General features: G+C 40.0%; 1 protein-coding gene across 1 annotated transcript; it reads left to right on the top strand.

Annotated features, from left to right (window-relative positions):
- Nucleotides 1-1692: 1692 nt before the first annotated feature.
- LOC135714552 (uncharacterized) lies at nt 1693-23210 on the top strand. Its single transcript, XM_065237932.1, has 7 exons — nt 1693-2002; nt 2256-2725; nt 2804-3375; nt 3545-3924; nt 4099-5491; nt 11425-11533; nt 23070-23210. Exons 1-7 carry the CDS (start codon nt 1693-1695, stop codon nt 23208-23210), a joined length of 3375 nt encoding a protein of 1124 aa, XP_065094004.1.
- Nucleotides 23211-24950: the final 1740 nt, after the last annotated feature.

Below are 24950 nucleotides of genomic sequence, written 5' to 3'. Positions count from 1 at the left end.
CCATTTTGTTCAACTAGTGGGAGCGCAAAACGCTCTCCCACTGAACGCAAAGACACAATACACAGAAAACACTACAAACACAGAAATACAAAATGAAAATTCAACTAATGGGGGAGGAAAAGAAACAAAAAAAAAAAACTTATCTGATAATTCTATACTACTACCACCGAGCGTTATATGTGTAGGCGTTTACACAGATGGCTGGAAGAGACGCGCTGCGTGGATGACCTTCGTTGTGGTGCACTTGATCGAGGCTCGGTACTCAGCGCACACAGGCGCACGATGATGATTGATGAACGATGTAGATGTAGAAACGGGTGCACACTCGATGATGATGATACGTGAGCGGGTATGCGTGAGCGCGTATGCGTGACCGCGCAACGATGATGCCCAAATTGGTTTTCGAATTACCAATAGCACGGATTAATCGTTCCGAAAATGACACTTTCTACTAAAAAAACTCACTTTTCGATCAATTTACCGGGAACTATGCCAGGAGTCACTTAGTGAGAAAAAACTGATAATTTATATCAAGCGAATACCGAGAAAACTTCCAAAACAACGGAGCGCGAAACAAGTCGACCGAACTTCTTGCTAGGACGCCAAAATTGCGAGAATATCTAAGAGTCATGATTTCATTTATTGAACAATTAGAAATCATCGGAATGATTACAAATCAATCAGGAAAATAACCAAAATAATCAAAGACCATAGTGCTGAAGGTCTTTGTAAAAAAATCCTGATCAACCTACTCTTGGGAGACTTTCTAATATACAATGATTGATTTATTGAACAATTAGAGGTCTTCCGACTATTAAGTAACTAACCATAAAAATTAAGACGCCATAGTGCAGGTCTATAACCTTCTTAAGTTCTTTGGAACAATTTCTGATCAACCTACTTTCTTGCGAGAATAGAAAATAAGATTAAGATACAAGATTTGATTTATTGAGCAATTAGAGATGTTTAGAGTAATTACTAATCAACCAGTAGAATTACCATGATAATAAGAGAACATAACGCTGATCTATGGTTTTTTAAAGGTCTTTGTAAATTTTATGATCATCAACTCTTGGGAGAATTTCATAATTTATAAATAACCTACTTGCATGCGAGAATATTTAAGAGGATTGTTCGTCCGCTTCCTTCCGAGTCCGAACGATAGTGAAAAGTTTTGACATGTTACAAACACAGCCTACTACGATGCATCGACTAACCCCTCGCAACGCAAGATAAACGCTATGCTTGCTTGAAAGAGAGAAGGACAACGAGCATTTCCGAGAACGAAAGAGAAGTACGAGAGGCAGGATGATACGCGCTGCGAGAACAGCAGAACAAGTTCGACCGTCGCAGTATTTAGTTCGAACGAATCAATTATTTTGTTATTAAATAAGGAAAATAAAGAAAAGTTTGGTGCCTTCCAGGGCAAAATAGTGGCCTTTCAGGGCAAGTCATTGTAGCCTTTCAGGGCAAATAAATGTGGCCTTTCAGGGCAATAAAACCAGCAGAATTTTCGTTGGACTTAATTAGAGCCCCAACATATGGTCCTTCAACACCGGATACCGAAGAAAAGTGGATAATTGCCACGTTTTGCGAGAAAGTTTATAAAATCAACCGAAAGGTGTTTCGGAACAGTGAAAGGTGGAATAGAGAGTTTTTTTGAGCAAGTGATAGTGCACCGAGTAGTGAACAATGTCGCTCATACATACTCCGCCACAAAAACCGGCCGACGATGGCCAAGTGCAGAAAGAAAACGAAGAAGAAAATGAAGAAGCGAGTGAAGAAGAAATTGAAGAAGAAGAAGAGGAAGACGAGCTAAGCTTGCTTATCTACAAGCGTGGGCAAGTGAAAGCGAAAGTGACAAGACTCCGAAGCACCTTGCGAATGGAACGGCGTAATATTAACTTACCAAGGGCGCAAGTAATGAAGAGCAACCTGGCCAAGCACTACGACGAGTACTTGCTGTACCACAGTCAGGTACTGGACAACGTCAACAAAAAAGGTAGGAAATCTCAAGAAATAAAATATGAAGAATTTGAAGAGCTGTACACGGACACATTGGTGATGCTCCAAACGATCGTAAATTGTCTATCATTGCCACCACCCGGATCATCTGTTCGCTGGAACATCAGAGAGAGTCGTCGTTCAACAACAGAGCTTGAAAGTACCCCTGCCTACATTTGACGGAAAATATGAGAATTGGCCCAAATTCAAGTCCATGTTCTTGGACTTAATAAAAAATTCCAGTGATTCAGATGCTGTTAAGCTCTATCACTTGGAAAAGTCCTTGGTAGGAGCTGCAGCTGGGGTTATCGACATCAAAACCATAAACGACAACAACTACCAGCGGGCATGGAAAATACTAGAGGATCGCTTCGAAAACAAGCGCAACATTATAGAAACGCACCTCCGAGGATTGAGCAAGATGAAAAGGATGACAAAGGAGTCCTCTACCGAGCTTCGTGAATTAGTCGAGGAATGTACACGGCACGTCGACCACCTGGAGTTCATGGGACAACACTGCGAAGGAGTTTCCCATTTAATGGTTATTCTCCACCTGTCCGATGCCTTGGATCCTGAAACAAAGAAGTTATGGGAAGCTACATTGGAGTATGGAGAGCTGCCAACGTACAACGAGACAATAGATTTTCTGAGGAAACGTTGTCAAATTTTGGAACGATGCGAGGCTCCAGAATCGTCAGTCAACCCAAAAGCGAAGGTGAACGTGAAGTCAGCACCAACTAAAAGTGTTACGAAAACTTTAGTAGCAACCATCGACAATACCAACGGGTATTCATGTTAGCTATGCAACAAGGTACATCAGACGTTCCGTTGTGAAGAGTTCCGTGCGTTGAGTACAAGCGAGCGTATAGCTAGAGCCAAGAACATAAGGGTTTGCTTCACCTGCCTTCGTAAAGGCCATAGGCTGGCAGAGTGTCAATCAAAGAAGACGTGCATGGTGTGCAAGTTAAAACACAATACTCTTCTACACCTGGAAGATGCACAGAAAGGATCAAGTAACCGGAACAAGGCGCAGCAATCGGAGCAGCAAGAAGATGCGGAATCAGGAAGCAGCAAGCCACGACGTTTACCATCAGCAGAGGAAAAGGATTCCGATAAGTCTACCATTTGTTCGTATAGCATGCCTCATTCGCCCAGTCAGGTGCTGCTTATGACAGCAGTAGTACATGTGAAGGATAAAAACCACAAAGTTCAAAAATGTCGAGCATTTATTGATCCAGGCTCTATGTCACACATGTTATCGACCAGGATGGCCAAGTTACTTGATCTGCCATCATCACCAACTCACGTAACCGTTACTGGAATCAATGGTACCAAGTCTACCGGAAACAAGCGGATGGCGGTTGAGTTTACGTCCAGGATTTCGGATTTCTCTGCACAAATCAACTGCTGATCTAGCTGATCCAGAGTTTCACCGGCCAGACGATATCGATTTGCTTATCGGTTGTGGATTGTTCTGGCAGCTACTGGTTCCAGGAACGTTGAAGTTAGCTGCAAATCTTCCTGAGCTTCACAATTCCAGGCTTGGTTGGATCGTAACAGGAGAAATTAACAGCAACGGAGAAGAAACAGAAACAGTGGTTGTGCATTCGAATGCCGCTATCGTGTCACCGTCGTTGAAGACGTTGATCCAGAAATTTTGGGAAATTGAAGATGTCTCAGACCGGGATGAAGCTGCAAGCGAAGACTTTTGTGAACGACATTTCCAGGAGACCCATCGTCGTGATAGGAATGGCAAGTACATTGTGTCACTTCCTTTCAAGGATAATGTCAACGAACTAGGTGATTCCAGAGCAATGGCCGTTAAGCGGTTTATGATGTTGGAGAAACGTTTAAGTCGTTGTACGGACCTTCGGCATCAATACGAGGCATTCATGAATGAGTACCAAAGCTTGGGACACTGTAAGGAGATCAATGAGTCAACGGATCCACCAAATTTGCAAACATACTACCTGCCCCACCACGCTGTCTTGAGACCCTCAAGTTCCAGCACAAAATTGAGGGTCGTGTTCGATGCTTCAGCAAAATCGTCATCGGGAAGGTCGCTTAATTATGTTCTTCATGTTGGTCCTGTAGTGCAGAGCGACCTCTTCTCCATCGATTTGCGGTTCCGGAAGCATACAGTCGTTTTCAAAGCTGATGTTACAAAGATGTACCGGCAAGTCTGGATGAATCCTCTAGACACTAGGTATCTTCGAATGTTCTGGAGATCGAATCCGAGTCAGCAATTAAAAGTGTTCGAGCTCACAACGGTGACATACGGAACGGCATCCGCACCGTTTCAGGCAACAAGAGCGTTGAAGCAGCTTGCAATGGACGAAAAAGAGCGGTTTCCTATGGCTGCAGAGATCGTTGAGAACGATTTTTATGTGGACGATATTTTGAGTGGTGCAAATAGCATTCCGGAAGCAGCAGATCGAATAGTACAGTTGAAGCAGCTGTTGGAATCCGGTGGATTCCCGATACACAAGTGGTCATCAAATTCTCCAGAGATCTTGAGGAATATTCCTGAGGAAGAGAAGGAAAAACCGTTCGAGTTAGAAAACATCAGTGGTTGTGAAGTGATCAAGACATTGGGTATACTATGGGACCCTGTAACGGATGAGTTCCTGTTTGCAGTTCCAGAAGCAGAAAAGGTAGAAATGGAGAAGATCACCAAAAGATACGTGTTGTCGCAGATAGCCAGGCTATACGATCCACTGGGCCTAGTATCGCCAATCGTTGTGCTTGCTAAGCTCATCATGCAAGATCTCTGGGCCAGCGAGCTAGGCTGGGATGAGCAGTTGAAAGAAGAGCAGTTAAGAGCCTGGCAAATGTTTGCGTGCTCGTTGCCAGACTTATCATCCATGAGAATTCCAAGAGGCGTGGTATCCCAGAATGCGGAGGTTATCGAACTTCATGGTTTTGCAGATGCTTCAAAGCTTGCTTACGGTGCCTGCTTATATGTACGCTGCATTGACAGTGACCGGGGTGTACTCACTAAGCTTTTGTGCAGCAAATCTAAGGTGGCACCACTGAAGGAGCTGACTATCCCTCGGAAGGAGTTGTGCGCTGCGCTGCTCCTGAGTCGTCTTGTGGACAAGGCGGTTCCTGCGTTGCAAATAGAGTTCCAGAAGATTTTGTTGTGGAGTGATAGTCAAATCGTACTTGCCTGGCTCAAGAAATCATCGGCCTCGCTGCAGGTCTTCGTTCGAAACCGAGTGGCTGAAATCAATGAATCGGCGTACAAGTGGAATGCGAAATGGGATTACGTGCATACTTCAAACAATCCGGCAGATGTTGTGTCTCGTGGCCAACTTGCGGATTCGCTACGAGTAAACAGACTATGGTGGAGCGGTCCGGTGTTTTTGAATGAAGCAGAAATCCATCCGGACGAAGCAGATCCGTTTCCCGAAGATCAGATTCCGGAACTTCGAAGAGTGACTCAAGGTTCAGCGGCGTTGATTGAAGTACTCCCAGTCTTCACGAAGTACAGCTCATTCCGAAAACTTCAGCGTGTTATTGGATTGGTGCTTCGTTTTGTAAAAAACTGTAAGGAAAAGGTTGTCGCAAAGCAGAATAAACGATACTCGGTGAGTATTCCTGAATTTCGAGCTTCATTAGAGGTGATAGTTCGAGTAATTCAACTGTCAGAATTACACGAAGAGATTGAATGTGTCAAGCAGAGCGAACCCTGCAAGAGAATCGGAAATTTAGACCCAATTTACGTGAATGGGCTGCTGAAGGTTGGTGGAAGAATTCAAAACTCTAATTTACCTGATTATTCCAAGCATCAACTCATACTTCCGGAGAAGAATTCTGTTGTGAAGCTTCTAATGAGGACCATTCATGTGGAAAACCTTCATATCGGGCCATCCGGCCTTTTGGCAGCCATTCGTCAACGGTTTTGGGTGCTTAACGGCAAATCGGCAGCCAGGATGATCACCAGAAGTTGTGTAACGTGTTTCCGTGCTTATCCCAGAGATGTAAATCAGAAGATGGGTAACCTTCCCGAAAGCAGAGTCATCCCGGCAACTCCATTCGCCAAAACCGGGGTGGATTACGCTGGTCCAGTCTTTGTGAAGCACGGGATTAGAAAACCAATCTTGGTGAAGGCGTATATTGCTGTCTTCATTTGCATGGCAACGAAATCCGTGCACCTAGAGCTAGTTTCAGACCTCAGTGCTTCAGCATTCATTGCAGCAATGCATAGGTTTGTAAGTCGTCGCGGCATACCTGAACAGATGAATTCGGACAACGGCTTAAACTTTGTCGAAGCAAACAACGAGCTTCATGAGCTCTACAAGCTTTTCAAGGACCAGCAAACCAGTAAGGTCATCGATGAATTCTGTCAACCAAGAGAGATTGAATGGAAGTTCATCCCCCCACGGGCACCCAACTTCGGAGGAATTTGGGAAGCCAATGTAAAATGTGTAAAGTCTCACCTGAAGAAGATACTCCATACAACATCGTTGAATTTCGAAGAGTTTTCGACAGTGCTGACGCAGATAGAGGCGATATTGAAATCTCGTCCGCTATTCACACAATCCAGTGATCCTAACGATTTGGCTGTGATCACTCCAGGCCATTTTTTGATCGGACGTGAGCTTACGGCAATCTTAGAACCATCATACGAGGACATCACCGTTAACAGGCTGACCCGCTGGAAATATATTCAATCACTTCGCCAGCACTTTTGGAGAAGATGGTCGTCCGAATATTTGCACCATATACAGGTACGTGAAAAATGGATTGTCAAGCAACCGTATATCCGTGAAGGCATGATTGTTGTCTTGAAGGAGGATCATCAGCCAGCGCAATCCTGAAAAATAGGAAGGGTTATCACAACTTACCCGGGAAAGGATGGAGCTGTCAGAGTGGTAGATCTGCAGACATCTCAAGGCGTGTTCCGAAGACCCATCAGCAAGATTTGTCCGCTCCCAATCGAGGAAAATGCTTGCAAAGCTAAGACCGACGAGGAAAATTTGGAATTTTCCGGCGGGGAGAATGTTCGTCCGCTTCCTTCCGAGTCCGAACGATAGTGAAAAGTTTTGACATGTTACAAACACAGCCTACTACGATGCATCGACTAACCCCTCGCAACGCAAGATAAACGCTATGCTTGCTTGAAAGAGAGAAGGACAACGAGCATTTCCGAGAACGAAAGAGAAGTACGAGAGGCAGGATGATACGCGCTGCGAGAACAGCAGAACAAGTTCGACCGTCACAGTATTTAGTTCGAACGAATCAATTATTTTGTTATTAAATAAGGAAAATAAAGAAAAGTTTGGTGCCTTCCAGGGCAAAATAGTGGCCTTTCAGGGCAAGTCATTGTAGCCTTTCAGGGCAAATAAATGTGGCCTTTCAGGGCAATAAAACCAGCAGAATTTTCGTTGGACTTAATTAGAGCCCCAACAAGGATATTTATTGAACAATTAGAGATCTTCAGAATAATTAGGGTGGAACACTTCTTCGGCTTGGTGGCGGTCTATGATATTCTGAAAGTCTTTGGAAACATTCTTGATCAACCAACTTTTGCGAGAGAGTGAGAGAGATATTAGATTAGATTAGAGGTCTTAAGAAAAATAAGTAAATAACCAGAAATATAAAAAATACCATAGTGCAGGTCTATGATCTTCTAAAGTTCTTTAGAATAATGTTGATTAACCTTCTTTCTTGTGAGAATGTTCCTTTTCTTCGCATTTTAAGCTTATTGCATATTGCATATTAGCTTATTGCGTTCTCTCAACTTAGTTTTCTAGATGCACTTCCACAGTTATTAATTGAGAGCTTTCGATGCCTGTACCATTTTTGCATTAGTATAATTTTGTGTATATTGTAGCATCATACTCTATGCCAAGGGAAGTCAAGAAATTATTCAACCCGAAACATTCCTAGATCGGACTGGGAAATGGAACCCAGCCACCTCCAGCATGGTCTTGCTTTGTAGTTGCAATTTTACTGTCTGAGCTAAGGGAGGCTCGTTTCGAGAATATCTTAGTGTCATTGTTTGATTTATTGAAGATCTATGGAATGAAAACCAAATAACCAGAAAAATTGCCAACATATTCAGAGACCATCTTTCAGGTCTATGATCTTCTGAAGAAATTTGGTCAAATTCATGATCAACCTATTCTACGATAATGTCTAAGATGATTGATTGGATTTATTGATCAATTAGAGATTATCAGAATAAGTACTTATCAACTTGAAGATTTCCTAAAATAATCACAGAAATGTATGCTGGTCTATGATCTTCTGGTTTATGAAAAATTTCTGATCAACTTACTATTTTCCGAGAGTATCGTATAGTCATGATTGGATTTATTGAACAATTAGAGGTCTTCAGAATAATAAGTGACTAACAAGAAATATCCAGACACAAACAAACATCCAGAGCAGATCTATGATCTACTGATCTTCTTTGAAATAATTTCGGATCATCCTTTTTCTAGCAAGAATATGTAAGAGATATGATTTGATATATTTAATAATTAGAGATCTTCAAAACAATTAATAATCAATCATAAAAAAATGCCAACATATTAAGAAAACATAATGCTGGTCTAGTCTTCTGAAGGTATTTGAAATAATTTCTGATGAACCTTCCTTTTTGCGAGAATGTCTAAGAAGCATGATTTGATTTATTGAACAATAAGAGATTAAAGAAAAAATATCAATCAACCAGAATAATTTTCAAAATATCCAGAGACCATACTGCAGGTCAATGAATTTCTGAAGGTCTTTGGGAAAAATCCTGTTCAACCTTCTCTTGGGGGATTTTCTTACAGTCCTGGTGTGATTTATTGAGAAATTAGAGGTTTTCAGAATAATTAATAACACTTGGAATATCCATAGACCTTAGTGCAGATGGATACAGATCAGGAAGTTCTTTGCAATAATTTTGAACAATCTACTTTCATGCTAGTATATCTAAGAGTCAACATTTTGATTTATTGAACAATAAGAGAGCTCGAGAATATATACCGAAACATCCAGGTCCATGATTTTCTCAAGGTCTTTGAAACAATTCCTGTTCAATTTATTCCAGATATAAGGAGGAATCATCAATCCATCAACCAGGATGAGCAGGTGTATGATCTTTTGAAGGTCTTTAGATGCATTTCCTTCCTTTAGATGCAAATAAACCTACTCTTTCGAGAATTTCCAAGAGACATGACTGGATTTATTGAAAAATTAGAGGTCTTCATAATCATAAGTTACTAACCAGAAATAACCAGAGACCTAGTACATGTTTATGATCTTCTGATGTTCATTGTAATAATAATTGCGGATCAACCTACTTTCTTGCGAGGCTAAGGATTGTTCAAGTTATAGAACGAACACACAACACCAGCCCCATTTTTTTTTATTTGACTACTTAGTTTAATGCTTTCATCGGCAAGTTTTAAACTCTTCTCATAAGCAACATAGCAACAATAATATACTATATTTTTGAAGCAGAACATTTGAAACACATACAATAAATTTCGTTCTGATTATCAACTTTGTCAACATACCTTTTATCACATTTTGTTCTAATTAAATGATCTGACAAATGTAATGGTTATTATTTTGTACCTAAAGTGTATAAAGTGGATCTCATTGAAAAAAAATGAAAAATAACCTTGTTCATTTACGCAAAAAACAAAAAGGGTGAAATATTTGTTAATTATTTAAAAAAAAGAGTGGAATATTTTTTGTATTTTGAAAATGCATTTTTTTAGAATATCAATATCATTACTTAAAGCAATGAATATATGTTTTTATCATAATCTATACAAATACTGATTAAAAGAATACGGACGCAGAGAAAGAATAATTATCGATCATATAGAAAAAGCTCCAAAATATAATGTACAAATTGCGTTTCAATCTTCTCTTGCGAGAATTACTAAGAGACAAGATTTTATTTATTGAACAATTAGATATCTTCAAAATAATAAGTAATTAATCAGAATGCAGGTTTATGATAATCTGAAGTTCTTTAAAAAATTTGTTCATCAACCTTTATCCTTGCAGCCATAATATCATTCAGGCTTGCAGCCATTCATTTGCTATAAAACAAATGTTTTTCGGATTTATGGAGTCATTACATCATATGATATGATGTATGATGACATGATATGATTATATTTTGCACATATGAGAAACAAGATGAGTTTGTAAAGTATGTGTTTTACACATGAAACCTGTCAATTTTGCTTTCAGAGATTCATAATTTTATAATCAATGATTATTAATTATTCATGAAGAGTGAATTTTCACCGATCATAAAATTGCTGATTGTGACTCTCTAAAAGCATAATTGAAAATATTCATGTGCCAAATATATAAATAACAACTTCTTCTTGTTAATTACAAGTATAAAATCAATTGATTTCACAATGCTGAAAAACCAGTTTTTATAGAAAACGAATGGCCACAACCCTGGTAAATATGCTCTCTTCATGAAGAATGAATATTCAACGATCATAAAATTGTGCCTCTCTGAAAGTGAAACTGACAGGTTTCATGTGTCAACCACTTATTATACAATCTCTTATTTTAACTGACAAGTGCAAAATATCTTCTGAAGATTTAATGATTTCACATTTTTTTTATAGTAAATTAATAACAAAAACCTTAGCCAATATGTTACTACAAAGCCACCTAGTTATTGTTAACATGGTTTTCTGAAATATACAGACCGATCACTTCCTCCAGCCATAATATTCACCCATCACTAAATTCCCAATATATATTTTACCCCCGAATGTATATGCAAATATGTTAGTGCAACATGTAGAGATATACATTTACATTTACAATACATTTCCTTGATGCCAGATGATTTTTTTTACAAATTCACCAATTTTCTCATTCCGGTGGAGCCTTAAGGGAAAAACCAGTTCTAACAAAGAAATGGAATTTGATCAGTACCAGGTTCACAATGCAACTCGTCCAAAGGATTTGGAAGCCATCATTCATACTTTGACAAGGCGGTAAGTAAAATTTGAATTTTGTTATCCAAACTAGCTGTCTTGAAAATAATTACTAAGAGAACCCCACACGGTAAGAAATATGGTCTATACTTACAAGTATTGACACTATTATGACGATGTGAACGATATATTGACGTCAATATTGAATGTTTAACCATATTGACAATAAAAACTGTCGTGTGGAGTGCACTTTATTACAGTGATAATCCAATTTTATCAGTCTACTCTTTGAATATCTTTTCTTATGTTCTACGAAAGCTGTGTGATTTTCCAGTGGAATCATTGCATCAAAGTTTGGCTCAAACATCCATCTTGAAAATAAATGAGAAAGATTTGGAATTGAGGTTATGTGAATTTATAAAAATATAAAAGTCTGATGCGTAGAGGGACTGACAAATACAATTTGTCTGTTTATCTAAAATTTTATGAAAAATCTCAGTTCTAACGAAGAACCGGAAATTGTTGAGAACCAGGATGAGAACGCAGATCTTGTATGTATTGGATACGCAGACCGACATTCCTACATATCCAACCAATGCGTCAACGGGGTGAGTAAAATTTGTTTATTACTATTTTGAGTATTCAATGTTTTGATTCAATACGATTCGTTGTTTTATCTTCAATGTTAATCAATGAAAATGTCAGTTCTAACGAAGAACCGGAGATTGTTAAGAACCAGGATCAGGACGCAGATCTTCTTATGGGTAAGGAGATCAACATTCCTGCTGTGTCAACAGGGTAAGTGAAATTTTAATTTTGTTACGCGAATTCGGTCATGAAGTATTTTGCAAAAAAATCTTCGTAATCTCTTTGTTTATTATTGTTCTAATGACTGTTTATTTGATAAAGTGGACGCCTAATTTCAGTTACCACTATTTGGTTTGTCATTTAAACTTGACGCTTTTTTTTTGGCAAATATAAACTTCTGCTTTCAAGCAACATAACAAAATTTATAAATTATAAATATTCAAAGTTACATGCTATTAAAACGAAATTGCAAATCACATGTCCATTTTAAATTTCTGCACATCGTTTTCAGAATGCATATTTTTTTTCCTCTATTTAACGTCGGTCTCTGTTCCGCAATCTAGTGCCAATCACCGACGGACATCGATTGCCATCCATTGACGGCAATCGAATGTGCAAGGAAGGCAGCTTCCACACCTACGTAGGATATCGCACCCATTCACAACACACATGGGCCGGGACCAACGGCTTTACTTCCCTTCCCAAGGAAGACGTGACCAGAGATTTTTATGCCTCAGAAAAATCCCACCGACCAGAATGCATATTGATATAGTCAGAATGGATGAACGAATTTTCCAATTCTATAAAGCCAAATCAAATAAGATATTAGTTTCCTATACTCTCTGTCAGACTCGTTCCGTGTGACCTTTTCAGGATCGGCGCTACCTGACTACGTCGTAATTGGGAAGGTTCGACTGCCTGTACGCTTGTTTGTACCGCGGGTAATGAACTGCTCAAAATGCAAGCAACTTGGTCACACCGCTGACTTCTGCTCCAACAAACCGAGCTGCGATCAATGCGGCGAGCTGCATGCAGATGGTCCTTGCCGAGCTACCCCAAAATGTGTTTACTGCAAGGATACTCTGCATGCTTTGGTTGATTGCCCGGAGTACAAACAGCAGGGAGAAAAACTTAAGCGGTCTTTGCAAGCTCGCTCCAAGAGGTCACTTGCAGAACTCTTAAAAAACACCGCTTCATCTTCCCAAACCATCCCAAAAACCAAAAACACATACTCCATTTTGCCAGATGATGATCAGGGCTCTGACTCAGAGGTTGGTGAAGGTAGTCCCTTTGTCTTTAAAGGCAATACGAGAAAGCGATTAAAAAAAACGTCACTCAAAATCCGCGTAAGACCTCTCGTATGGACTCCCAACCTACCTTGACAAATTTAAGAGGTAGCGGAAATGTACCGAAACCCCCACCACCGGGATTTAAGTCTTGTAATTTTAACAAGGACTTTCCGCCACTTCCGGGATCATCTAAAACCCCAGATATCCCAGTTTTTCAGCCAGAAAAACAGCTGAATAATCAGCAAGAACATGATGCCATGTTCACGTTTTCTGGAATTGTGGAGAGCATCTTCAATATATTCAATGTCTCTGACTCAACTCGGAACATTATTAATTTAGTGCTTCCATTCGTGAAAACTCTTTTGAAGCAACTAGCTTCTAGGTGGTCCTTCCTTGCATCGATCATATCCTTTGATGGATAATTTTCCGAATGAGGTCGGGGATATGATCTCTGTTCTTCAGTGGAACTGTAGAAGTCTTATACCGAAACTTGACACATTCAAATTTTTAGGTCACAACTCACTTTGTGATGCATTTGCTCTTTGTGAAACATGGCTTTCTTCAGACACCGATCTCCCTTTCCACGATTTTAACATTATTCGCCTTGATCGAGCAGATTCGTATGGAGGGGTGCTTCTCGGGATTAATAAGCTCCATTCCTTTCATAGAATCGATCTGCCTTCCGTGACAGGCATTGAAGTTGTCGCATGTCAGGTAAATATTCGAGGTAAAAGCCTCAGCATTGCCTCAGTATATCTTCCTCCAAGAACTGCGATTTCTCGCCAAGGTCTCTCAGATATCTGCTCAGCTTTATCTGAGCCTCGGTTGATCTTAGGAGATTTTAACTCCCACGGTACAGGCTGGGGGGAACTGTACGATGACAACCGCTCAACCCTGATATACGACCTTTGCGATAACTTCAATATGACAATTCTAAGCACTGGGGAAGTAACACGAGTGGCCAAACCTCCAGCAAGAGAAAGTAGATTAGACCTCTCCCTCAGTTCGAGCTCACTATCGTTGGATTGCTCGTGGAAAGTAATTCAAGATCCCTACGGTAGTGACCACTTGCCAATCAGAATTTCTATTACCAATGGTTCATCTTCCACTCGCTCGGTTGACATCGCGTACGACCTCACGAAAAATATCGACTGGCAAAAATTTGCGGCCACGGTTCTCGGTGGTATTGAATCGGTTGAGATACTCCCTCCGCTGGACGAGTACTCCTTTTTATCGCGACTTATCGTTGACTGCGCTCTTCAAGCACAGACGAAACGCGTTCCGGGTGGTTCCGTTCGCAAACGACCTCTCACTCCGTGGTGGGATAAGGATTGCACCGACGCAAACAGCGAGAAGTCCGCCGCGTTTAAACGCTTCCGCAAACACGGTAAGGTCGGGGACTTCGAGCGGTACACCGACCTCGAGAAAACTTTTAAGAGCTTGATTAAAGCCAAAAAACGCGGTTACTGGCGTCGGTTCGTCGATGGTTTGTCGTGAGAGACTTCCATGAGAACACTCTGGAATGTCGGCAGGAGAATGCGAAACGCGTCATCACCGGTCAACGAAGACAAGGAGTACTCAGACACTTGGATATTCAGCTTCGCGCGGAAAGTATGCCCGGATTCGGTGTCGGTTCAAACCAACGTTCGTGATAGTCCGTCGGGTAGTAACGAAATAGATTCTCCGTGTTCGATGGTGGAATTCTCACTTGCGCTCCTCTCATGTAACAACTCAGCTCCAGGAATGGATAGAATCAAGTTCAACTTGCTCAAAAATCTCCCAGACGTCGCGAAGAGACGCTTGTTGAACTTATTCAATCAATTTCTGGAGCAGAGTTATCGCCATTCGAAAACCCGGTGAACCCGCGTCGGATTATAACTCGTACCGTCCCATCGCGATGCTGTCCTGTATACGGAAATTGTTGGAGAAAATGATTCTTTTTCGTCTAGACAAATGGGTCGAGTCGAATGGTTTACTTTCAGATACGCAATTTGGATTTCGGAGAGGCAAAGGAACGAGCGACTGTCTTGCGTTGCTTTCAACTGAAATTCAACTGGCCTATGCGCAAAAACAGCAAATGGGTTCAGTTTTCTTGGACATTAAGGGGGCTTTTGATTCTGTTTGTATCGATGTCCTTTCGGATAAACTCCACGATAGTGGGCTTTCACCAATTATGAACAACTATTTGAGCAACTTGTTGTCTGAGAAATATATGAGCTTTTCTCATGGAAACTCGACAACTTTACGAATTAGTTACATGGGTCTCCCCCAGGGCTCATGTTTAAGCCCCCTTCTTTATAATTTTTATGTAAAAGACATTGATGGTTGTCTTGATGAAAATTGCTCGCTAAGGCAGCTTGCAGATGACGGCGTTGTGTCCGTTATAGGGCCAAGTGCACCGGACCTGCAAGGACCATTGCAAGATACCTTAGACAATTTGTCTACTTGGGCTATGAGGCTGGGTATCGAATTCTCTCCGGAGAAAACTGAGTTGGTTGTTTTTTCTAGGAAGCATCATCCTGCACAGTTACAGCTTCAACTAAAGGGTAGAACAATCACTCAAAGTATATCTTTCAAGTATTTAGGTGTCTGGTTCGATTCCAAATGCACATGGGGAAAACATATTGCGTATCTGAAACAAAAATGCCAACAAAGAATCAATTTTCTTCGTACAATTACCGGAACTTGGTGGGGAGCACACCCGGAAGATCTGATCAGGTTGTACCAAACAACCATCCTTTCGGTTTTAGAGTACGGCAGCTTTTGCTTCCAATCCGCAGCAAAAACACACATTCTTAAGCTGCAACGGATTCAATACTGTTGCCTTCGTATTGCGCTAGGCTGTATGCACTCGACTCATACGATGAACCTCGAAGTACTCGCGGGTGTTCTCCCACTGACAGATCGTTTCGCTGAGCTGTCTTTCCGGTTTCTCATCCGTTGTGAAGTATTGAATCCTTTGGTAATAGAACACTTTGAGAAGCTGCTCGACCAAAATCCTCAAACAAGATTCATGAGTTTGTACTATGAGTACATGACGCTGGAGGTTGGTCCTTCTTCATTAATCTCCAATCGTGATTGCTTTCAAGCCTTCTATAGTTCCTCTGTAAATTTTGATCTGACCATGATGCAAGAAATCCATGGAATACCAGATCACCATCAGTCGATGGTTGTTCCCTCAATTTTTGCAATCAAGTACCACCATGTAAGTAACGATAAAAGATTTTTCACAGATGGGTCAACCATAAATGCTTCCACTGGATTTGGTGTATTTAATCAATTTCATAGTGCCTCCTATAAACTGCAGAAACCATGCTCCGTATACGTTGCGGAACTCGCAGCTATATTTTACGCAGTAGAGCGAATTGCCTCACTACCTTCTGACCATTATTTCATTTTTACGGATAGTCTTAGCTCATTGGAGGCTATTCGTTCAATGAGGCCGATGAAGCACTCCACGTATTTCCTGCCTGAAATACGAACTAAACTGAGTGCTTTATCTAACTGCTCCTATACTATCACCTTAGCTTGGGTCCCATCTCATTGTTCAATTCCGGGTAATGAGAAAGCGGACTCATTGGCTAAGGTGGGCGCTATGGAAGGCGATATTTTTGAGCGACAAATCGCCTTCAACGAATTTTTCTCCATTGCTCGCCAGCATGTCCTCATCAGTTGGCAACAAAAATGGAATGATGGTGAATTGGGAAGATGGTTACATTCTATTCTCCCACAGGTGTCGAACAAACCATGGTTCAAAGGGTTGGACATGAGCCGCGACTTTATACGCGTTATATCAAGGCTTATGTCCAATCACTGCTCGTTAGACTCGCACTTCTATCGAATTGGGCTCTCAGGCAGCAATTTATGTGCGTGTGGCAGTGGTTATCACGATATCGAGCATGTTGTTTGGTCGTGTACCTTACACCGTGTTGCCAGATCTGAGTTATCCACATCCCTCAGGGCCCGAGGAAAACAACCCGCGATACCCGTTAGAGATGTCTTGGCGAGCCGAGACCTTGACTATTTGAATTTAATTTATGTGTTTTTAAAGCGGATAGATTTGAGGATTTAGAAGTTAGTGTCATCTTGTGTTCTCCCAAGTTGTTAGCTACCCATCGGTGTACCCCCATGTTTGTCTTTTTCATCAGAGTGTCGCCTAGTTCGAGATCAAGAGCACATTGCTCTCCAAACCTTGTGTTCACAATCCCTACCCTGCCATCCATATGTTACAATTTGTTACCCCTAACCTCGAGATAGCCGCGAGTAATCGGCCCCCGCTTTACTAACGTTAGTTTTAAGTAATTTTGTTATCTAAACAATGAATATCGGCTCCGCAAAGCTACAGCAAATGAGCCTGGAAAAATAAACGAATTATTAAAAAAAAAAAAAAATTAGTTTCCTAAAATATAAACATATGCACGTTAATTCATTTTTTTTTTTTACTTTATTATAGAGATTTTTAGCCAGAGTAATCTTCATCTCTTACACGTTAATTCAACACTTTTGGTGTTGTTTTTTCGTTCGATATTTATAAATTCGGAACAAACAATTTTATACTTCCAATTCCCAGAAATCTATGTACCGTAAAACGGGGTATCTTTGATAATGTGGGTAACTTTGATAATGTGGGTAGCTTTGATAATGTGGGTAACTTTGATAATGTGGGTAACTTTGATAATGTGCGTAACTTTGATAATGTGGGTAACTTTGATAGTATAATGTAAAGATTAAATTTAAATTAAATTAAATTTTAAATAAGAAACATTGGTTCCATATTGTAGCTTAGGGTATTTCCGTTGATATTGTATATAGTTTTTATATAGTATGTGTTACATATTTTACAAACATATGAAAAAACAATTTTCGTGTTTTTCGCTTGTTTGAAAAAGCACTCAAACCATTAATTATGAAATGTTTTTACGATATAGCCATTACAAATTCAATGTGGTATTCTTATTGCTTATGATGTTTTCTGATTATATTCTCATTACAACTTTCATATTCAAAGAACTAAATTGTTTGAGTTTCAACCATATTTTTCTACATTTATCGAGCATTATTAAAGTAACTCCAAATCTAAAAACTGAAGTTCGGTCACAAAACTAAAACTATAGTACAAATGCTTTAATTTCCTTTAAACATATTACTGACGAACTGACTCTTGGATCCTCAGTACTTGTTTTAAAAATATAAAATTTGAAAAACATTCTTTGCTGTAAGTATTATTTAGAATATACTTTAAAAAACTATCAATGTTACCCCATTTTACGGTATATAAAAATGATGTCTGTCTGTCTATCTGTCTGACCCTTATAGACTCGGAAACTACTGAACCGATCGGCGTGAACATTTGTATGCAGGGGTTTTTGGGGCCAAGAAAGGTTCGTATGATGGTTCGAAACCCTCCCTCCTCTGTAAGCGGGGCTCCCATACAAATAAAACAGAAAATTCTGCATGACTCGAGAACTAATCAAGCAAATGGAATCAAACTTGGTATGTGAAGGTCATAGGGGCCCCTGAGATAAGAGGAGGGGGGAAGGTCACGTACAATATAGCATGCTTTTTTTTTTAATCGGCGCATAAACTCAAGCTAATAATGAATCTCGAGCAAGGCCGGGCACACTCAGCTAGTAGTTTATTAATAAACTGAGCAAGAAAACATAAAAAGAGAATTTGAGGTTTTGTGCATAATTTTTCGATTGAGGCAAACTTTGAGCATTCCTTTAAAAAGCTTTGCATTCAGTAAGCAATACATAATATTTTTTGGGTCATACTCTATGCTTATCTCTAATTAGTCATACCAATACAATGTAAACGGTACAGGTGATTTTTAGTTTACAGTGCTTAATCAGGCCGGAAAAAGTTTTCATTTCTAATTTGTTCCTTTAACAATAACACTGTGTCACAATAACAAAAAAAAACGTTTAAAGTGACCTATTGTAGGTTGTTATTCTAGTCGAGTGGATCATGAAAGCACTTTTGAAATTGTTCTAACACCCCTTAAATTTACAGATATTGTTAAAAAACCGATTTTGGGTAGGTGACCACATACTATCATGGGGTAATCGATGTTTTTTTTAAAGCAATTTATGATTTCTCAACCTTTTTGGAAAGTAGGGAGGTAGTGAAATTCGTGCAGATAGTTCCAAGGTAAGCGGTGCTGGTGGTGTAGTGGTAAGCGTGATTGCCTCTCACCCCACCAGGCCTGGGTTCAATACCAGTTAGCACAGCCGGGATGTTCTGAGGCATAACATCTCTGCTCACGGGAATTAAAGCCGTTTTGGTCGCCGGTTCATGAGTTTGTTGATGGCTCGATAGGTAGGGTCCAGGTGTGGGTGGGAGCTGCCTCCCTGGCGTTGGTAGCATTGGTGCTCAGCACGGAAAACAAAAAAACAAGATCGACGGAAAATAAATTCAATGAAAAAAAAAAGTTCCAAGGTAAAGTCTGTTCCAGTTAGTATTCGGCTGCTTCTTTTTAACTATTGTAGCGCCTCTAGTTGTCGTAGCAAGAAAATATTGACAGCTTCCGAATCAGGATTGTTTATTTAGTAGTGAAAATTTCATCAGGATTCATAAACTTGTTCAAAAGTTATCGTAGATGGAACGTGACAGACGTGAAAAAATTCTGCACACTCACGTGCAAAATCCAAGGTGGTCAGGAGGAATGATTGCAAAGGCTCTCAAATTTCCAAAATTGACTGTAAATACCGTGCTAACGTTACCGGGAAACACTAAAGTTGGATCGTGCAAAACAAAACAAATGTTGAAGTGGAACATATGAACGAAAACTACGATCAAAGGTTATAAGAGCACTCCAAAAGAATCCTGGGATCTCCGGCCGTGATTTGGCAAAAAGGTTCAGTGCGGCAGTTTGGCGAATCTGTATTCGAGAAGGTTTCCGGTCGTACCATGCCAGCAAACATCCCAAAAGGACGCTGAAACAAAACCTGGTTGCAAAAAACCCTGCAAGGAAGCTGTACGAGCAAGTTCTGACCAAGTATAACGGATGTATTTTGATGGACGATGAAACTTACGTAAAAATGGACTTTGGATAAATCCCGGGCTAAAATTTTTACTTTGCTAAACGTAAGGGGGATAACGGATAAATTCAAATTTGTCTTTGCAGATAAATTCGCTCGCAAGTTGATGATTTGGCAAGGCATCTGCAATTGCGGAAAGAAAACAAAGGTTTTCATCACAGGAGCTACTATGAATGGACAACTTTACAAGGAGGAGTGTCTCCAGAACATAATTTTGCCGTTCATTCTATCACACGAAGGTCCTATAAAGTTCTGGCCTGACTTAGCCAGCTGCCATTACAGCCGCGATGTCATAGAATGGTATAAGCAGAATAATGTCGATTTTATTGAGAAAAGTATCATCCCATTGAAAAATTTTGGGCAATTATCAAGCGCAAATTGAAGAAATGTGGCAAAACAATCAAAACACCATCTGATTTGGAGAAGTGGAGGAAAAGGATGGTAGATGAGGTTGACAGTACTACAGATGAATAATTTTTGTTTTATTTTTCCCTTAAAGTTAAATAAAAATCCAACAAAATGATACCTTAAGCCTTTTTGTACTTTATTTCCCCTTGGAGAAATAACCTATTTTGTGCGGCCAAATTCTAAATGGAACAGAATTTAATTTCAAAAAGAGTACCGAAAAAATAAAATGTCGGGTGAAATTCCAAAAATGAGGAAAATTTTAAGGTAATTCCGAGGATAATATCTAGCTCATTCTGGGAAAAATTTCTGGAGAAAATTGAGGAAATTCATCAGGAACTGTGAAATCGTGAATAATTTTAAAAATAATTCCAAAGGAGTTCTGAGAATAATTTCAAAAGAGCTCTTAGGAGAGTTCTAAACATTTCCGAGAATAACCTCAGGGATAGTGTATTCTGAGGACAGTTCCAAAAGATTTCTGGGGAGAATTTCATGAAAATTCTGAGGATAATTTTTGGTGATTCTTGCAGATAGCTACATTTTAAATAAAAATTCAAGGGAATTCCAAGGAAAATTTCAAGTTCAGTTCCGGAAAAATTTCTGGAGAATACTGAGAAAATTCTTCTGAAACTCTAAGGAAATTACAGTTCCAAGGTGGTCTGAGAAAAAATCGTGAAGAGTTCTAAAAATAATTCCAAAGGAGTTCTAAGAAGAATTTTAAAGAACTCTTAGGAGAATTCTAAGAAATCCGAGAAGAATCTCAAGAAAGTGAATTCTGAGGACAGTTCCAAAAGATTTCTTGCGAGAATTCCATGAAAATTCTGAGAATAATTTCTAGTGAATCTGATTGAAACTGTAAAGGGATGTTGAGGAAAATTTCGAAGGGAATTTCGAGGATAGTTTCATGCTCATTCTGGGAAGAATTCTGGAGAATACAGAGGAAATTCTTCTGAAACTCTAGGGGAATTTCAGCTCCAAGGTGTTCTGAGAAAAAAAGTTCTAAAAAATTCAGAGAAGAACCTCAAGGATATTGAATTCTGAGAACAGTTCCAAAAGATTTCTTGGGAGAATTCAAAGAAAATTCTGTGGATAACTTCTAGTGAATCCTGCAGTTAATTCCAAGATTATTATTTTTTAACTAGTTAATTGCAAGATAATTTTGAAAAGAATACCGAGAAAATAAAATTTGGAGTGAAAATCCAAAGGGATTATAAGCAAAATTTCAAGAGAATTCCGATGATGATTTCTAGCTCATTCCGGAAAAAATTTCTGAAACTCTGAAAAGGGAATTTCAGTTCCAAGGTGTTTTGAGAAAAAATCACGAAGGGTTTAATAATTCCAGTTGACTTCTAAGAAAAATTTCAAAAGAGCTCTTGGATTCTGAGGACAGTTCTGAAGGATTTCTAGGGAGTATTCCAAGAAAATTCTGCGAATAATTTCTAGTGAATCATGCAGATAGTTCCAAGACAATTCCGAATGGAATACCGAGAAAAGTAAATTATGAGTGAAATTCCAAAGGGATTCTGAGGAAAATTTCAATTGAGTACCGATAATTTCTACATAGCAAAAAATAAATTTTAATATTACATCCAAGCGGATGCACTTCAACCATGTCGAAAATTTTATGCAATTTTTATGGCCACAAAAATAGACAAATGCAGTAAAAGCACCGTAATGTCAGTTCATGCACTGTATTAATGATAATTTTGTTCAGTTTTAGCAAGTTATATTATACCATATTCTTGACATGATTGAAGTGCATCCACTTTGATGTGATATTAAAATTTAATTTTTGCTGTGTAGCTCATTTCGGGAAGAATGTCTGGATAATACTGAATAAATTATTTTGAAACTCTAAGGAAATTTCAGTTGCAAGGTGTTCTGAGAAAAAGTTATGAAGAGTTCTAAAAATAATTCCAGAGGACTTCTGAGAAGAATTTCAAAAGAGCTCATTGAGTTCTAAAAAATTTCGAAAAGAATCTCAAGGATATTGAATTCTGAGGATGGACTTTTTCGCAACTATACAAAGTTTGAAGACAGCTTTTGGATTCCCTAATTGAAAAGTGGGTATTAGTTCTCCGTCAAACCTTGGTCTATTGTTGTCATACTAAGAATTTGTCTAATAATCTTCTCTGAAAATGTCTAGTCATTTGGTACCGTGGTTAAAAAGTTACAGCTGTTTATGTGCGTTACAATAAATAAAACATGTTTCGGCATCATTTTCTGTCACCCCGACAAGCGGTACTTTGGGACGTGGTAGACATGCTCAATCCTTCGCACTTCCTTGTTAAAATAGTTTTGTGCGCTATTGTACCAATCGTTACATATTTTTTAAACCTTTTTAACGATCCTATTAGCCTTGGCATTTGGGCCAAAATTTGAAAAATTATAACTTCAATTTTCGCTGGAAATGACCAAGTTCAACGTACTCGTAACGGTAATAGTAAAATGTAATTACAACAGCATCTAAGGGCTTGCAAATACTTGCCGATTCTACACAATCAATCATTTTGCTGCCGGTCTTTTCGGACGATCCAAGTTGTCCGATTTCTACAGACCGGTACGAGTTCAAAATTATGGTGGACAAGGGTCCATGCCAACCCCGGCTACCATAATACCCTTCAACGACTTTCGGCGACATCGATACACAGCGAACATAGCTCGACCCACATTCCGCTCCATTCGTGCCCAGCCAAGATCCATGAATCCGTCACACATATCGATACTCACATGCGGCTGCCATGCATCCGTGGTGGTGCGCATGGCGACATCGATACACAGCGAACACAGCTCGACCCACATTCCGCTCCATCCGTTCCCAGCCAAGATGCAACGAATCCGTTGAACAGATCGATGCTTGCATGCAGCTGCCATGCTCCCGTGGTGGTGTGCATGGCAACATCGATATCTCCATCAACAATCCAACGAATCCACTCAATCCGTTCCCTGCTACGATCCACTGAATCCGTCGAACAGCTACAAGCAACGAATCCGCTCAACCCGTTCCCGCCTACAATGCAATTAATCCGTCGAACAGATCGATGCTCGCATGCGGCTACCATGCACCCGTGGTGGTGCGCATGGTGCCATCGACAACAAATCCGCTCAACCCAACCGTTCCCAGCTACAATCCAACGAATCCGTCGAACAGATCAATGCTCGCATGTGGCTGCCATGCACCCGTGGTGGTGCGCATGGCGACATCGATACACAGCGAACATAGCTCGACTCACATTCCGCTCAACCCGTTCCCAGCCACGATCTAACGAATCCGTCAAACAGATTGTTGCTCGCATGCAGCTGCCATTCACCCGTGGTGGTGCGCATGGCGACATCGATCCATCCATTATCCAAATCAGCCGGGCAGATTGATGCTTGTACCCCCATCCCGCTCAACCCGTTCCCAGCTAAGATCCAACGGATCCGTGAAACACATCGATGCTCACATGCAGTTTCCATACACTCGTGGTGGTGCGCATCAATACACTGCGAACACAGCTCGAACTAGGTTACTTTACTTCAAATCCATCGGGCAGATCGGTGCTTGTGCCCACTTCCCGCTTAACCCGTTCTCAGCTTCGATCCAACGAATCCGTCACAGATCGATGCTCACATGCAGCTGTCATGATGGTGTGCATGGTGACATCGATACCTTCATCCACATTCCAAAAAGCCGCTCAACCCGTTCCAAGCTACGATCCAACGAATCCGTTGAACAGATCGATTCTCGCATGCGGCTGCCATACACCCGTGGTGGTGCGCATGGTGCCATCGACAACGAATCAGCTCAACCCAAGCGTTCCCAGCCACGATCCAACGAATCCGTCAAACAGATCGATGCTCGCATGCGGCTGCCATGCAACCGTCGTGGAATGTCAAAGGAATGTCTTGACTGGTAAGACATTAGTTTTTCTTATTTTGCTTCCGAAGGATTTCTTATTGTTCATTTTTGTTCCCGATTATTTCAGAAATTTTCATTTCCCGAAAGCTCCGCCGGTTCCACTCAACAGATCGATGCTCGCTTTCATTTTTCGTAAGAGATATCACATATACAATATTTTTTCTGTAGGAGGCATTAGTATGAATTCTGTATTCTGTAAAACTTTTCAGCTCATAATGGTAAGTTTTGTAATTATCTATCGTGACAAATTTATTACCAAATGGTAGGTTTCTATAAACACGTGTTCGTAGAGGAGCAGGTCCACCATTTATATTAATCAAAAGTTGCTGTATAACTTTATTGAAGAAACCGTGTTGCATTTCAATAAGAAAAAAATAATTATTGACTATTAAGTATTACCGGCCTCTCAAATCAATAGAATATCTGATCTGCTAACATTAATACTTGTTTACCATTTAATTAAACAACACAACAAAGAACCAGTCATTTAGATCGCCACACAATCGTACTATCACCACCATCTGACGTGACTTCAGCTGAATTCAACCACCAATGTAACAACATTCCAGCAAATGTATCATTTCGGTTAAGGTGATACTTTAAGGAAGCCTTAGCGTGAAACTTCAAAGGCACAAATGTCAGCTTCCACAAAACATACAAATTTGAAATTGCTACTCTCTGTTTGTAGTAGCACAGCAAACAAGGAGTAGCAATTTCAAATTTGTATGTTTTGTGGAAACTGACATTTGTGCCTTCAAAGTTTCACGCTAAGGCTTCCTTAGAGTATCACCTTAAACCCCTC

Source organism: Ochlerotatus camptorhynchus, unplaced genomic scaffold (assembly GCF_037179485.1).
Source record: "Ochlerotatus camptorhynchus isolate MF236.1 unplaced genomic scaffold, CSIRO-AGI_Acam_v1.1 ptg000661l, whole genome shotgun sequence".
Taxonomy (NCBI): Eukaryota; Metazoa; Arthropoda; class Insecta; order Diptera; family Culicidae; genus Ochlerotatus; species Ochlerotatus camptorhynchus.
The sequence above is the reverse complement of the archived record's forward strand: the minus strand, read 5'-3'. Positions and strand labels throughout refer to the sequence as shown.